The following is a 17,238-nucleotide window of genomic DNA, read 5'->3' on the forward strand; positions in this document are numbered from 1 at the left end:
CCACAGTGAATTCACTCCTTCAAATCACACTCAGAGCTCTAAAACTCTGTTTAAATGCATGTTTCCTGCTGTTATTAGCTGTTGTTTCATATTCAAATACTTTGTATTTTCTATATCATGAAATACAGACAATATCTAATGAGTTCCCAGACCAGTGATTTAATAGATTTATTATTGTAGTCAGCTGTTAAGAGTATAACAGCAGTTTGGAATTAATTTTATTTATTATTTTACTTACTGAGCTCATTTTTCTATTTCATTTAATTTAATTCTATTTAATTGAGCATTTTTTTTATTATCATATGCAGCTTTTTTGTCCACATCCTTTTTTCCTTTTTGGGACGTCTATGTAATAATTTTTCAGTTTGATTTCTTTTTTAAGCTATATTTTTCAGGCTTCCACCATATTGAAGCTCTATGACTATTGGCAGTTTTTAGTGTTTGGCTGCCTTTGCTATAAGATGAGAATTAATTAATATTTTAACTTAACTTTACCTTTTAATGTTACTTTTAAAGAGTTATAATGAATTACTATAAATGTATTTAAATTATTTTTAAAAAGTCAGTCTTGATTTTAATCACTAAGCTCAGCAATTTTTAAATAAACTTGAAAAATAAATAAAATACATAAAATAGTGTTTTTGTTTGCTGAAGAAAAACAACACTAACCGACAGCGACATCTACCGGGCAATATGGCTATTTATTCAGGAATCTCTAGAAATCGTCCAATCGGCGCTCGGATTCTGTATCACGTGACCGTGCAGCCGCGTAGAAGAAGGAGCAAACGGCAACATCAAACATGGAGGTGTCCCCGTTCAGCTTCACTCCGGAGAGGTACTGGACGGAGGAGAAAGAGAGGGCGCTTATAGCGTTTTTCTCCAGTAAGTGCCACTCTCCTTGGCGGACTCTTTTCACACCGCGTGTAAAGACGTTTTTAAAAGTTGCCCTTTTCGTTGATGTGTCGGAAGCTGCAACATTTGTGGGCAACGGTTGCTGGACGAGACCAACGGCTGTTAGCAACGAGCGACAGCAGAAAGAGACGAGCAATGGCGACCAGCAACTGAAGTCAAGTTAGCTGTTTTTCAACTGAAATCGGCTGACAAAAAAAATCAGTTCTCTGCATGTTTTTATGAGCTATTTTCTGCACAATTCAATAAAAAAAACTAAATAAAAACATAATTTTAGCCAATTGATTTAATTTAAATGAGAAGAGCAGACTTTTATATTTAATCTGTATCTAACATTACTCCAGTGGGGTTTTTTTGTTTTTTGTTTTGTTTGTTTGTTTGTTTTTAGATCTGTAGCGTTTATCATAGTGAATAACAGCTTTAAACATATTTTAAAAATGGCTGTTACTAATAAGTGTGTAGCTGTTAATAATTACAGGTTGTTAGAATAATTAAATTGGTGAATGAAATATCCTTCTTGAAGTAATGAATAATGTCTCCAGATGTTCCCACAGTTTTCCACATAGGAATATCTTTAAAATATTGTTATCATGTATATAACATGGCCAAAGAAAAACAATTAACTGCAATAGAGACTAGATAGCACCACAAGAGCTAAACAACAACCACAGTGATGAAATTGAACGCAACATTGATGTGTATGTTACTGGGATAGGTGCCAAATTAAAGGAAAAATTAAAATTTTTGAACCTTGCAAATGTTGTTTTACATTTTTCCTGCCTGGTTTGGCCCCTTAGACAGAGGCGCACTAAAAGTACAAGTTTGTTTTGATTTTATTCTAGTTTATCACACTCTAGACCCTGTGAAGCTGCAGTTATTTTAGCTATATCTTCTTTGTTTCATTTCTCAGAGCATAGCTGTCTGTGGAACCACAAGTCTGAGGGTTATAAGAACCGGCAGCTGCGATGGAAAACCCTGGAAACACTGAGGATCCTGCTGTCAACTCTTCCACCTCCAGTCCCATTCACAGGTAAATCAGCAGGAAAATAAACCAAATCTGTCAAACTCATAGACTGTGTGTGTAGTAAAAGTAAAACCTTAAACCTGCATTCTCATTAATGGCTAGCAGGGGAATTTCTGTGCCCAGTACTAGGAAGGAAGCTCAGCAATACCCAGGATATATTTTGGTTATCTGGCTTCATTTATCCTAACAACGGCAATCAGGCAGAGCAGTAACACAGGTGGTTATCAAGTCGGTAAGTTAACACCGGCTTTATTGAGCTAAGAGGACGTTCTCATGAAAGGGTGGTGATGGCAGCATCTGAAAAGAATAAAAAAGGCTAGATGATTTTTGACAAAACTATATATAATTTTTGACATGTGACAGCTTTGACAGCTGTTTGTACATTCTGGGTTTATTTCCACTTAGTCTCAACCTAAGTTTAAATTCTGTTTTTATATTTATTGTTTACCCTGGCTGTTTAACTGCAGCTGAAAGAATGAAACCATTTAAACATGGTGTCAGATAGCTGCTCTTTTCCAGTCTTACTGATCAAAGCACTTTAAGTACAGACCATTAATACAATATTACTGTATCGTGCTTTTCCTCTCTCGCACACACTGCTGTTTCTTTCAGTCTGTATTGTGTGGTTAACCTCTTCATATCGTCTCATAGTACAAGTTTCATCTTACTTTGAAAAATCAGCTGCTCTGTTTCCAGTACACTTATCAGTAATTGTGGTCAGGCACTGCCAACAGGGGAAGCCCTGGGTAAACTTAACAAGTTGTTAACCAGCTTTGTGTAACCGCTTATGCTGCTTGTCAGTGGGTATGTTGAGCTCGCTTTGTAGCACTGGGCTGAGGGTAAGCTGATTCAAGCTTCTGTGTGAGTCTCTGTGGCCTCAGTAACCACTTTCCTGATGGCTCAGTCATTAGTTGAATATTTTTAGTAAAATATTAAGTCCATTATTTCAAATTATTGCTATTCTAAAAGTGAGAAAACAGGATCCGGGGTGTGCTCATCAGCTGACGAGTGTGAGGTTTGACAGTCAGATGTACCCTTTAACTAATTTATATGGGTTTTTTTCCCAAGTGGAAGACATCAAAAACAAGTTCAAGAATCTCCGTACGACTTTTCAGCGTCAGTACAAAATGGTTAAAGCAAGTAAGGCGTGCAACCCGGACGACGAGTTTGTGCCGCAGTGGAAGCACTACCATCAGCTCATGTTCCTGCAGGGCTGCTGGGACCAGGATGACCCCGCCGCCGGTGAGCCGCCGCTGTCACCACTGAACCCTCTGCAGGAAGAGGGCCAGCCTGTCCTCACCACCCCAGGTCTCATCATCTCCTTCCTCCCCACCCCGTCCACCTCGTCTGCCTCCTCCTCGTCCACCTGTGTTCCCTCCAGTGTCATGATTAAATGTTACTGGACTGAAGAGAGGGAGCGAGCTCTGATTTCTTTCTATTGTGGTAAACAAAAGATCTTTTTCATCTTCAAAATCATGAGTTTTTACTGAAGAGCAGTACATACGTAGACAAAAACCTCAGATTAAGTAACGTTTTGAGTAGTTTCATAGCTGACGGGATTCCTGTGTGTTTTTTTCCATAGAGCACAACTGTCTCTGGAACAAGAAGTCTGAAAACCACAACAACCGTCAGCTCAGACTGAGGCTGTTGGAGGCGCTGAGGAGCCAGCTGTCCGACCACACAGTGTCGTTCTCAGGTAAGCATCACCGTTTTTCACTTTTTTTTCTGTTGTTTTCTTACAGAAGTAGCAAACTCAGGATTCTTCACCTAATTGCATACCTCAGACTGTTTGAGGGCTTGTTGTCCCCCTGCTTTAAAGCTACTTTTTTATTTAGTGTATGTGAATTTAGGCTAAAACTTCCACCACTAGGGGGCGGTTTACTGGTGGCTGTATTGTTTTCTGATGTGTGGTAGTTCTTTTCAGCCTTGCCCTTTCCTCTTTAAGAAATTTGACAGGTTAAATAAAGGTTAAATTGACTGGCTGCCCCATCTTGTGGTACAAACTGGTATTACATGAAAGCAGAGCCCAATCCCAGTTCAGCTTCAGCTAATGTCTCCTCAACATCACTTTTTTTGAATGGCAGTTTCTTCTTCACATTCTCTTGATAAGTTTAGTTATTTTGGAAGCTTTTAAAGGAATAATTCAATATTTTGGTAAAATTTCTTTATAAACCTTCAATGGCTCTCCTGGATTGGGCTTTCAGCCAGTCGAGGAGAGTTATTCCACATCCTGTTAATCCCATTGTACAGAAATGGCTGCAGTTTGTAAAGAGTGAATGAGGCTCTATGGAAATTTCCATCATGTTATTGACAGACATGATGACATGAACAATAGAGTTCAGTTTGGGGAATTTTAGAGGATTTGATTGTAGTAAAAATTCTTTCTGTGTGCATTAGTGACGCTACAGCACCTTATAAACCTTTATGGCAGAAAGTCAGACACCTTCAACTACCAGCAGCTTCCTATAAACCATGCGGGTCTCTGCTGTGATTTAACTATCCTTCTAACCACTAGTTAATGTTTGGAAAGTGGCACCGTCAGGACAGAACGTCCCATTGTAAATCCTTAACTGACCAGTCAGTGCTGATTATAAGAAACGTGCTATTTACTTTTCTTATAGCTTCACCATAAGAAAAAATGAAGGATATAAATGTTGTTTTATTTCCGTTTGGACAAATGTTGGTCTTTTTGTTTAATAGTGTTATTTTTACCCTACTCTCTGCCGTTATTGAGAGAAAATGCCATTCCCCTGCTCACAGGATGTACTCTTGCTCTACTGAAATGGACCACCATTCACAGCAGTTATAGCCCTGTGAGCTGTGCTTATCATACCTCTCCATAGTTTGTGTGTCTCAAAGTACTCGGTAATTAAAAGATTTGCACTGGAGCAATTTAACAGTATAAGTACCACTCATCCAAAGCACAGACTGTAAATCTTTGGGAAATACTAATTATCACTCTCCACAGCTCATTTGTGAAACTGTTCCTTTATATATGTTTACGTCATTTTAACATAAGCTGAAATATACACACACAGTGATTTCATACAGTTAGATGTCTGCATAGAAAATGAAAGAAAAACACATTTTTTTCAAAATAATAAAGTCACGTTTGTGTTCTTCAATCTCCAGAAGCTCTGAGCTGCTAAATGTTTCAGTTTTCCAGCATAAAGTGATGCTGTGTTGCTGTTTTTGCAGTTGAAGATATAAAGTGCAAGTTCAAGAACCTACGGACTGTTTTTAACCGCGAGTTCAAGGCGGTCCAGGCAAGCAGGGCGTCTGACAAACCCTACGTGTCCAAATGGAAACACTACCAGCAGCTGCTTTTTCTCTGCGAGTCCTGCGACGAAGACGACGGCTCTGAAGATCTGCAGATCCTGACGCCGCAAGAAGACAAGGATCGGGAGCACGGAAACCAGACCCCATCCTCCACCCTGAGCAGTTTCTCCTCCAGCTCCAACCAAACCAGCAGCATCAAACTCAGCACCGCCTCTGCCTCCTCCAGCTCCACTCAGAGCGACGCCAAAACCGGGACAAGCGCAGGGTACCAAATGTTCCTCCCTGCAGCTCCGGATAACCTCAGACTAGGCAGCCAATCAGCCACTTGCACAATGCCAACTTCTCCATCCAGTTCACTGCCAGACACCAGATCCTGTACCAACCCCTCCCCTTTAAATTTCTCTACAGCCAGTTCGGCTCAGCCAGACAACAGACTGAGTGCTGACACCCGCTGCCTCTGGAGCGAGGCCAAAGTTCAGCAGCTCATCTCATTTTACTCCGGTAGGTGGCACCACTCATCATGAATGCTTGTTACCCTTTAGACTTACCCCCTGGATGTTACATCTATCACTGCAACAGAGAGATGTTAGATTTTTGTTCTTCTGTGGAGTTTGTAGTGATGTGCTGGGAGCTGCGTGTTTGGTTATAGTGGTCATCAGCTGTTAGAGGCAGCTGAGAGAGTCGCTGTACGTCTCAGCCACTGCCATGCATGGTTAAAAAAGTTGCACGAGCAGGTTTGATGTGAGAATTGATGGTTTTCTTCTGTTCCAGAGCACAGCTGTTTGTGGAACCACAAATCTGAGAGTTACAGGAACCGTCTGCTGAGACAGAGCCTGCTGGAGACGCTGAGCAGCATCCTGTCAAACAACGAGCCGGTCTCATTCACAGGTAACACTCCTGCCACCTTAATGTTGTCACCACACGGAGCCTTTAATCTGAACTCACAGCGTCTCTGTCATTTCTCATCCTTTAGTGGAAGACATAAAGACGAAGTTCAGGAACCTGCGAACCATCTTCCAGCGTGAACACAAGGCGGTGAGCTCCAACAAAACGTGCGGCTCGGAGGACTTCTACCTCCCAAAGTGGAAGCACTACCGTGACCTCATGTTCCTCTGCGACTCCTGCGACGAGGATGAGCAGCCCGAGGACGTCCACTTCTGCCAGCTGCAGGACACCGGTCTCCTCCATATGGTCAGCCAAGCCCCACCTCCCCCCTTACACTACCGTACCACCAACCAAACTGTCTCCAAGCTGAACACGCGGGGTCTCAAAGCCCCCCCCTCACCTACACCCCCAGACTCCCAGCACTCCTCCCCTTCCTCATCCCCCTCCCCTTCCACATCTTCCTCCCACACAGACAGCAGAGTATCTGGACGCAAGCGCGCGAGCCACCGGGCAACCACCACCGAGGTGCTGGACCTCATGAGGACACTATGTCAGACTCAAGCAGCGTCCCCACACGCAGGGTTCCTGAGGTATGTGGAGGAGTGTCTGAATGAGACGCCGCCTGACAAAGTGAGGAAGCTGAAGAAGAAGATAATAGAGACGATTCACAGCATGTCGGAGGATGTTTAGTGTGCTTATTCATTAATTTCATTTCAGCCCGAGTCTAGATCTCGTGATCATCTCTTCTAATAGCTGTGACTCTTTAATCTCAAAACTTCGGTACAATGATCATAATAACCATGATTTCAGTTTTCAGGGGCTCTTCCAACATGGAGCTGTTCCACTTCCTGTTCATCCAAATCATGCAGAATAGAAATGAACTGAGCTAAACAGCTTAAATAGTGAGAAACCCACATTTCATGCTTATCAAAACACAGCATTGATAATGTAGATTAAATAAAACACTTGTGGCATTCGGCTTTAGATTCAATGTAGACGTAGACGCTGTGTCATAAAGTGACCTAAAACTCACAGAAAACTGTTTCACCGCAATTCAGAACTGTCTTGAACACTGTCATCACAAACATGATGAATATGTCAGCAAGAACAATTGTAAAGTTCCCCCCCCCCTCAAAAAAAACTAACAATAAACACATGACCCCACATTTCTGGGGGGAAAAACTTAACTATGTAAGTAATACTGTAACATACACTGAAAGCAGCAATATAGCTGATAAGCATTAATGTGACAGAAACACTTTTAAGCATTTTATGCAAAGGACAAAGTCCTGAAAATAATATGATTTGCACAAGCTATGATTAAAATTAATATGTACAGCCTGTGCTAAGAAATGTTTCCAAATTCTGTAGAAACATTTAAACCAATATACAAATCAGTTTCTAAACAAAAACACAGATTTGTGAACAGATACTATATAAACACTAATTAAATGTATATAATTCACTTCCTGGCTCCCTAATTCTGCACTTTATTGAAATTTTGCAAGCCCTTCTTGCAGATTATGCACGGATGTCATAGATAACAGCAAACTGAGTTTTATTTACAAATTGTTTGAGAACACTACAGCAAGCTGAGGCGTCTTTCTCCTGTACAGATTTATCCCAAAGTAATGAGGTTCATCCCAAACTGGTACATCCACCACTTAAAATCAGCATCACCAGGCCCATATTCAGTGTTTGCAGAGATACAGTGAAACTACGCTCAGTCCTCTGTGTAATTTCAGACTTGGTTGTGACATTCACGTATAAAGACTTTATTGATCGAGAGTCCTTTGAAAGTGCCAAAGGAAAAGAGGGGTTCAGCACTTTGTCAACAAACCGACATCTTAAAGAGCTGCGCTGTTGGCAGTGACTGACCACAGATCCTGTAGAAATGTAATCAAACTTTTCATGTGTGTCCTCTTTATTTAACTTGTTCTAATCCTATTGTGTCATAATATTTAAATCATTTGCTTCTTCTTTTTTTTTTACAAAACCAGAATTGTTACTTTTGTTAAAATTGTATAAACTTATCTTAAAATGAAAAAATGTCAACATGTAAAGAGTTAAAAAAAAAAAACTTTTCCTTTTGGAAAGTATAAACGGTTTTGATGCAATACTGAACACATGCTATAACTAACAGTTTAGTTATCATTATTATTACTATTTTTATTATTATTATGTAATTACTTTTCTTTTTGGCTGGCGTTTGTTTAAATTCGATTCAGTGCCTTATCAGAATCACAGTAACTGTGAACGTTCTTGTTCAAATAAACCTACATTTGCAAACCTTTATTCATTTTGTTCTTTGACACATCAAACCTGGTTTAACTTGAGCTCTGATTTGAACAACACGATATTACAAGTTACAGTCGACCTTTCAACTTGGCAGCGATTCCCATCCAAGGGATGTGTTTAAGACCTACTTTAATTTGAAATATATTGCTGTTAAGTACCTTTTTATAAAAGTACATTTAAGCCAAGCAGTCCATATTCATTTTAAAATGAGCTCAAGCAGTTTATAAGAAGAGGTTTTGGAGTTATAACACTCAGGAAGCACTGGGCTCAAAGCAACACAAAAACATTTTTAAAGATGCAGCTGGAAAAAAAAAATGTAATTAGTAAATATTTATTGGAACATGACTGAAGCAAAAACATCATGCCATCGTCAATACAAGGCCCAGGGGCCACAATCAGCCTGACCGAGATCACGATCTGGGCCTTGAAAATGTGAATGAGATTTCGGACTTTTAGCTGTATTTTCATAAGTTTCACAGAATTTCCTCCTGATTAAGATCTCCAAATGACATTCATACTACACCAAAGTAATTAAATAAGAGATAAATAACAAACAGAAAAGTTCCAGTTTTCGCTATCTACTATCAGCTACCAGATCTTTTTATATAGATGTCTTGCATTTACTACAGCAGCATTTTTTTTATCATGTAGAAAGCCGAGCTGTATTGTTGAAATTGTACTTCCTTTCATACTAAATGTGTTAAACATGTTTACACTGACAGAAAGGGGAGTCTTACTGGTTGAGCCCACTTAGGATCAAAGTGGGCTGTTTGTGGCTCACAATGTAAAATAAGTTTGATATGCCCGATCCATACTATCAAGATTGATAAGGGAAAAAAAGGTCAAATGACGTTGGTATTTTACAGCCTTTTGGTTGTAAATCTCTTGCCATCCACTAGATGGCAATCTCTTAACATACTGCAGCCTCCTCAGCACTGGCCTCAGCTTCCATATCTGTCATGCCTCAGAAACTACAGCTGTGTGGATGATAGTCTCTTCCTGTGGAGTTTGTCCTGAATGTATTACACAGTATTTGTACAATGCAAACACTAAATAGTATCCAATACCCTCGAATTTAAAAGATTAACCTGCGAATGAAGCAGATAGGACAGAGTCAGACTGACACCTGTGTCTGACTCACCTGCCACCTGTTTGACCTGCAGGCTGAGCTTCAGGTGAAAAACGTCACTGTGTCACCTGAAGCCTTTTCATTCTCTACTCTCGATAGTAACCCTGTGACCTCTAACCCTTTGTTAGATGATACACTTGATGATATTCACTGAAACCACATTCCTAAGTGCTAACACACCCAGCTCAAGCCAAAGCTCTCCACCCACCAACTCACAAACATATGGACATAAAGGACCGTTTGGCGTCACATTTAAACACGTTGGATACATCGTTTTTCAACACGTGGGTTAATGATGTGAGAGGTGACTGAAATTTGTAATTTTTTAGTGATTAAAATGTAATCAACAAATAAAAGTGAGAGAAAACAAAATGTGGAACACAAAAGTGTCTTTGTGAAATCACTTTCATGGACTGACAGGATAGATTTATGGCATCACAACAACTTTGCTAATGACGTTCAAACATTTCAAATGTGTTATTTTTAGTATCACAAGCCACTGAATTAGCTCATTAGAAAAAAAATGCTCAAAAACAGCAGTAAACCAAATAATAAGGGCTTGATTTACTTTGTGCAGATTCTTTTTAGCTAACATCCATACTATGATGAATGAAAGCAATTTGGAGTTAGCTACCTTGGATACGTTGGCATGCAGACTAGAACAGCCAAGGATTGAACCACCAACCTTCCGATTAGTGAACAACCTCCTCTACGTCCCAAACCCAGACACCCTTTAGAAGAAGCGACTTCTGCGACTTCAATCCACAGCCCGTGGTCACAGATGAGGGTAGGAATATATGCTGACGAGTAAATTAACAGCTGTCTACTCACTGCAACAAAGCTGCAAAGAACGCATTTCACTGCAGACACCCCAAGAAGAAGAAGAAGACACAAAGATGCTCCTCCACTTGGGACAGCAACTTCTGCCCCACTCAGAGTGGGAACACCACCCTTTGCTGGCTCAGAACCATGACCTCAGACTTGGAGGATACCACTCAATGAAGCCAAAAAAACACCACATCATCCACAAAACACAAAGCCATGATCGTGATACCAATGAAGTATACATGACTTTGCAAGTTTGTGAAGTTACTGTTAAAGTCCCCCCCTTATTGTATTTATTTTTAGGGGTGTTTGTAGCTCAGGAGGTAGAGTAGGTCATCAGAGGGTTTGTGGTTTGATCCCTGGCTGTTCCAGTGTGCATGCCAAAGTATCCTTTGGCGAGATATTGAACCCGAAGCATCCATGGGAGTGTGAATGCTACTTAGAGAGCACTTAAGCAAAAGTGCTGGTGTGAATGTGTGAATGAGGCATGTTGTATGAAGAGATTTGAGCATTTAAGTATAAAAGCACTATATAAGAAGTCCATTCGGTCCATGTTGGTTTTATACCTCGCTGGGACATTTGTTCTGTCTTACTCTTACACTGTTGTGTTTAATTGTTTTAACTGCTGTAACAAAGAAGTTTACAAACTTGGGGGGAAAATATAGATGATCTTAATTTTTTTTGTATTTTAAGCCGTATGGTATGTTTTTAATGTGTTTTAAGAAAGAAATCCCCCAACTTTTGGGGGATAAATAAAGTAAGCTTATATTCTGGCTTTTTGTCAGTTTACTGTTCAGCGTGTAAACGATTTGATCCACCAGGAAGTTTAATCCAGTTTAAATCCAGTAATCTGGCTCCAGTGTGAATAGAAAAGGATTCAGATTCAGTTGCGAAGGATTGGATTGTTGCTCATCAACACACACACACAGACAGACACAGGAAACACTCAGCTTTTTATCCCAGTGTCCTTTTTTAATTCACACCTTTTTTTAAACTCTCTCCTTTCTCTCAGAGTTTCTGTTTCCTCTTCTACCTCTCCTGTCCCTCCCTCTCTCCCCCCTCCCTCTGTCTCTTTCCTTTCTCCTCGCTCAGTGAGTCGCAGTAAATCCTATTGTGATGCTAAACTGATTTTTGGACGAGACACACAGAAAGAGAGAGAGAGAGAGAGAGAGAGAGAGTAGGTTTGGATTTGTGTTTGAGCAGATCTGATTCGGGCTGCCTCTCGTTCATGTGGAAATTTGATGGCCTTCTCCTCTCCGTAAACTTTTAGGACTCCTTTCAGACTCCTACGGAGAAGTTTCGGGGTGTGTTTTAGGAGTTTCTCCGGCGGAGGAACCGCCGCTCTGCGCGCTCCAGGAATGCACTTTGCAGGAAACGCGACTCTGTGCACGGACACCTCCTGCTCTCTTCGCTCTTAACGAGGAGTTATAAATGAATGACGGCAATGCACTCGTGAAGGACAGCTCGTTTTCTTCATACCGGTACCCCCTCCCCTCCACCTCCACTTTATCCTCCTCAGGCTGAGGACATAGGAGCCGGGAGTGTGCGCTCCCCCTGGCCAGGCATGGAGAGCGGTGGCCGGGCGGGGCTCCAGCAGGCGGCGGGCGGTGGAGGAGAAGGAGGCGGCTGGGTGTTGGTGGAGGCCCGGCTGCATGGAGGAGCGCCGTGGGGCTTCACCCTGCAGGGTGGCCTGGAGCACGGAGAGCCGCTCATCATCTCCAAGGTAGGAGACAGGACGTGTGAGGCCTGCTGTGTTTGTGACCTGTTCTGCACATGACGGGAAGCCGGAAACAGGGAAAGAGTGAATAATTATTCCAATCATATCAATTGATTTTGCATGAATCAGTGAATATTATTATTTCTAAACTGTAACTACAGCATATCAGTGGCAGAAGTTTAAATGTATTTTAAATATATGCAGAAAAGTTATTAAAGTTGTTGTAATTGTTGCGAACATCTGATCAACACAGATTGCAGTTCAAAGGGGCAGTCAGGCCTTTTAGTAGCACTTGCCTCTAATTTAATGTGCTGCATGAAACAGAAGGACAATATCTAAGCAGGTGAGGCCGAGATCTTCTGATTTTTACATCCTAGCACGGGGCAGGCTTTAAAAGACACCACAGAGGTTTGGAAGATGAAGCCAATGTGGAAGAGCTTTAATTCTGCATTTTCTTTTTCTAATGACCAACAGGGGGCGACAACTCTGGTTTGAAGTCGGGTTGTATAGAAGTCTGTGGGTAATTGAGCCTAATTCTCGAATGATTTATGATCTGAATACACACTTTACTGATGAGTTTGTGGTTTCATTTTCTCGTTTTAAGTTTTATTAAATAGATTATGATGTTCATTTGATAAATTATGGTCCCATTAAAGGCAGAAAGGAGGATGAGGCAGGACAAAATAAACACATACATGTGTAACAGGCTCATAAAATGGTGTGATCCACATCTCACTCATTGTGTCTGGTTTCAAAACATCAAGAAGGCCATGTGGGCAGTTTTTCTCATGGACTGAGAATGATTATGTTTGTAGAGACACGTGTATGTGCATTTTGCTTTTATAAAATAAACAAACAAATAAAACTATATATTCAGGAGCAATAATCAGCTGCCTCTTCAGTAGCTTCCTTATCCCTTGGATGGGCTTTTAACTCTGCTGCAGAACAATAACCGCTGCCTGCTCCCAGCTGCAGTCTGTGAATTCGAGTTAAAGTCTGTCCGACCCCCAGAACCGAGACTAGAAACTGCAAAGTGACATCATCAGCTGCTAGAGCAGAAACCTGACCAGCGAGAGTATATGAAACATGAGATGAGAAGGATTGCAAAATCTGTGCAACCTGTGTTGGGGAAAACCTGAGTAAAAAAACAGAAAAGGAAAGAAAACACTTGGCTTGAGCCTTCAAAATCAACACTTTACTGGTGACTATATCCATTCACATGTAGTCTTTGCTTTCAAGCTTCACTGTCTTTGAGGTTTTTTTGCCTTAAACAAATTCAAAATAAATAAATCACTCGATGCGCCAATAATCAGTAACCCCTATAACTATGTCAGTAATGAAAGTGTTACTCTTTACCAGCCGCTTCATTGCCCAGAATCATCCCAGAAGGCAGAGAAATATGGGCCCAAGTTTGGCTACTTTTGGCAGTCATGGCTTAGTTATGGCACTGGTTAGTATTGTGTGAGCCAGACATCACAACATACTTGACCTCTAGCTCATATAAGATGGACCTCTGAGTAAGTTGAGTCAGCCTGAGTCAACACCATCAAATATGGCCCAATGAAAGCTGTAGATGTGAGCCACACTTTGGCCAAAGATTCAGTGAAATCTGTGATGGATTTTTAAAGCCAAGAAAAAAGCCCAAAACCTTTGATATCATCATTAGTAGATGACCACTAACAATGCCCCTTCCGTCCTTACAGCCACCATCCTGGCCTCATTTTATTAAAATGCAAATCGCCAGGATGGTACGTGCGCGCGCGCGCGTGTGTGTGTGTGTCTTTCTGTGAAGGTTATTCTGGGATGGAGGCCAAACACTGTAAAATAGGACAAGAATGTGAATAATGTGTTTTCCTGGTTGCTTTTGAATACAATCATGCTTTTATTTTGTGCTGTACTTTGGCTGGCGTTAGCACAGTTCTCCATGTTTGACCCCAACACCAGCATGATGTCGCGCTTCAGCTTTTTGCGTCTCTCTTTATGTCCTGTCTCCTTTTCTGTTTGTGTGTCTCACTCATTTCTTCTTTTTGCCGCCAACCAACCGTAAAAGAGACCTGGCACACTTTGCTTGTTTTGTATCAACGCTGTGCTGAACTGGGGTCAGAGGTCACAGCGATGGCTCGAGGCAAGTTAAACCTTCAGATTAAAACTTAATGAGTTTTAATCTGAAGGTCTCATGACCTGTGTGTGTGCCAGAGTTACACCATCAGTGTAAAGGTGAACAGTTCAACACAGTCTTTGCTGGGACTGAAATGTTTACTCAACCTGAAAAAGATCCAGGGCTTTATTTAGTTTTGCATTGTGCAACTTTTTAAAATGCTTTTTATTGAAAATTTATTATTATGATTTAATTTAAAACTTTGTTTGTTATAAAAGACTCAAACATTTTAAGTGCACTTTCAGGATCAAAGCTAGCTTTGTTTGAGCTAAAGGTAGCTAACAAGCTACCTAGCTTACACAAAATACTGTTTTGAAAGAATAAGTCGGGCAATTCAACCAAACTCAAGACTAACCAGGAAAATTATCTTGCCATTAAGGTCGCAAACCTGCCTGGATAATTTGATAAGCTGGCTAACTGCACCTTGGTTGCTAACCTTAAGCAAAATCTGAGGCCTGTACTCCAAAAGGATATTACATTTTTGGCGATCTGTGTCAAGCTTTTCTGTGTCATTTTTTTACCTGGCTAATTCACCATGGTAACAGGCTGAACACATAACCTGGTCAAATGCGGGTTATGTTCAGAGTTTTGGTTTGAGATCATTTGAAGGTGCCATGTTTTCACTGATTCTTTTATTTTTAATGTTTTAATGATTGCAGGTTGGATGTGTTTCATATGTCCCAGTTTTTAAGCCATATAACTTTTAAAAACTGAATCACAGGAATATGCATGTATTAATCTGGTGATGCAAAGATGTATAAGTGTTTTTACCGTCAGTCCTAATCTGCTGATAAACCTCCTTTACACTCACAGTGTTTTCACCAGTCTTGCAGCTGTTGAACAAAACAGCCTAGATCAGCGGTCCCCAACCCCCGGGCCTCGGACCAGTACCGGTCCGTGAGTCGTTTGGTACCGGGCTGCGAGAGTTGAGGCAGGTGTGAAATGTATGGTTTTCAGGGTTTTTATCGGTTTTCAGCGTTATTTTGTTATCGTTTTTATCTTTAACTCGGTCTTCCTGGGTCTTTTCACGTGTGTTATGAATAAATCTTCTTTTTTTCAGTACCGGTACTAGTTTTTTTTGTTGTTGTATTTATCCGCGACACCTTAAAGGCCGGTCCGTGAAAATATTGTCGGGCATAAACCGGTCCGTGGCGCAAAAAAGGTTGGGGACCGCTGGCCTAGATGACATGATATTGAGATTTTCCAGAAAAGCAAAGACCAGTAGACCCATTTAGACCCAGCTCATGGCTGAAGATTTATAGATTATAGATTATAATCTATAATCTATAATCTATAATCTAAAGGGTTATGCTGGTTGTGGCCAAGCAAAATACACTTAATACACACCAGTTAATGGTGTGTATTAAGTGTCACACTAGTCCACTGGTTCTTTTAAACAGGTTCAGTATCTGTTTGGTTTTGAAGCATGAGAACATAACCTCGAATATGTCATAATGACGGCCATTAGATTTATTTCAGAACCACAGTGTTAAAAACTGGAAATGTGAATAAAGAGGTGAGAAGTCCTTGATGAATAGATGCTGTAGTATCCCACTGTGGTAAATGTAGGATCCAGTGTTTTAGAGTTAAAGCATCAGGATATCCTCATAATTCTTTTTAAATATGTCTCTTGGGAGTACACCAGCTTCATGCAATTACAGTGAACTGGCTTACCGTTTATATTACACTCCTGTATCCTTTAATCCTGGAACTAAAAGTCAGCATATTATATCTTCAGGATGTTTTATTTGTGCTCTTTTTTTTGTTAAACACTGGATATAATCACCTCTAAATATCCCTCAGATTAATAAATAAAGAGTTGCACATGCCTAATCTTTAACCTCTAATGAGAGGTCAAAAGTATGGAAACTTCAGGTTTTCACAAGCTAGAGAGGCAGTGAACCTGAGTCCAGCTCTAAAGAAGTTTAGAGAGAGAGTGCTTTTCCTTGGCCGAGGCCCCCCATCGCTCTCAGAGGATATTTTCCCAAATCACACAGTCTTTATTGATTAGAGGAGGTATGTTGTTTCAGTCACGGTATGAGCGGGCTGAGCCACTCTGTTTAGATATCTCGGTCTGCAGGATAATGAATTTCAGCTGGAATACCACAGTCACTGACACACACACACTCGTGGAGTTACTGAGTGATTCTGTGGGCCTTATTTGGGTATATTTATTCCTGAAAAAGGCAAACAGTGCAGGCATGTGAATCGTTCTGCAGAGCTCGGGAATGCTTTAACACAGTTTTCCTTCACAGCTTAGAGAGGATGTTTCTTTTCCCTCACATCAGTAACGCTCATTAGATACTACTCATTTGTGTTAATCAGCACTAGTTTAGAATAACACCTGCAACCGCGCACTAATGTTTATCTCCTCAGAGTCGGCGATTCAAGTCGCCTAGCGCAGATGGTACATGTTCATCAAAACTTTGTGTTTTCCTGATGCTGCAGTTGCAGCATGTGGGTGAAGACGCATCATGTTTTTGTTGAGAAGTAACACGTGTTGTAATTCAGAAGAGCTTCAGACACTCCCTGCAAGACATTTTTGGCAGTGGTTTTAAAACTTGAAGAGTCCCAGGTGGGTGGGGTTTATTGTTTCAGAACAGAGCAAGACACTTTTGTCGATCACAGGAAAATATGTGCAAAACAAACAGAGTCATACTCGTGTGTTTTTTACCCATCGTGGTTAATCTGACCTTTCCAAGTGCAAAGCTTAGCAGCCTCAACAGGACCAAACTGATGAGATATGTTTTCCAAAACGACTCTGCTGAGTTTAGGCTCTGAAAAATGTCTACTGCTGCTCACTTCATGCCTGATATCCAAATGTTATAGTAAATGTTGCTGTGACATCTCTAATGCTTACTTATTATGATCTAAAACAGGAATCAACAGGACAATAAGGCATCTTATCTTATCAATAATGCATCTTTCCCATCTGGGAACTCACTAGTTACACCGCTGGTTTTAGCCTCGGGAGCAAGTGTACCGGTGCCTGTTTCCTGTTCCGTGTATCACCT

At 40.8% G+C, this 17,238-nt stretch overlaps 2 protein-coding genes across 2 annotated transcripts in view; both read left to right on the plus strand.

Moving 5' to 3' along the window:
* The first annotated feature begins 753 nt into the window (after positions 1 to 753).
* LOC146383388 (uncharacterized) lies at positions 754 to 8,392 on the plus strand. The gene is made up of 7 exons (XM_084934602.1): positions 754 to 882; positions 1,820 to 1,939; positions 3,002 to 3,376; positions 3,516 to 3,629; positions 5,132 to 5,713; positions 5,984 to 6,100; positions 6,186 to 8,392. Exons 1-7 carry the CDS (start codon positions 801 to 803, stop codon positions 6,785 to 6,787), a joined length of 1,992 nt encoding a protein of 663 aa, XP_084790728.1. The 5' UTR covers positions 754 to 800; the 3' UTR covers positions 6,788 to 8,392.
* Positions 8,393 to 11,469: 3,077 nt separating this feature from the next.
* shroom3 (shroom family member 3) overlaps positions 11,470 to 17,238 on the plus strand; it is a 65,208-nt gene continuing 59,439 nt past the window's right edge. Inside the window, exon 1 of the mRNA XM_084934603.1 lies at positions 11,470 to 12,072. Within this exon, the coding sequence (XP_084790729.1) occupies positions 11,914 to 12,072 (159 nt within the window). The 5' untranslated portion in view covers positions 11,470 to 11,913. The remainder of the gene's footprint in view (positions 12,073 to 17,238) is intronic.

Source organism: Perissodus microlepis, chromosome 7, assembly GCF_051167445.1.
Source record: "Perissodus microlepis isolate ML-2025 ecotype Zambia chromosome 7, ASM5116744v1, whole genome shotgun sequence".
NCBI lineage: Eukaryota > Metazoa > Chordata > Actinopteri > Cichliformes > Cichlidae > Perissodus > Perissodus microlepis.

Coding starts and splice junctions, on each gene's coding strand:
- LOC146383388 (XM_084934602.1), top strand. CDS start 801: ATGGAGGTGTCCCCGTTCAGCTTCACTCCGGAGAGGTACTGGACGGAG. Junction 3,377..3,515: donor TCTGATTTCTTTCTATTGTG/GTAAACAAAAGA, acceptor TTTTTTCCATAG/AGCACAACTGTCTCTGGAAC. Junction 3,630..5,131: donor CCACACAGTGTCGTTCTCAG/GTAAGCATCACC, acceptor CTGTTTTTGCAG/TTGAAGATATAAAGTGCAAG.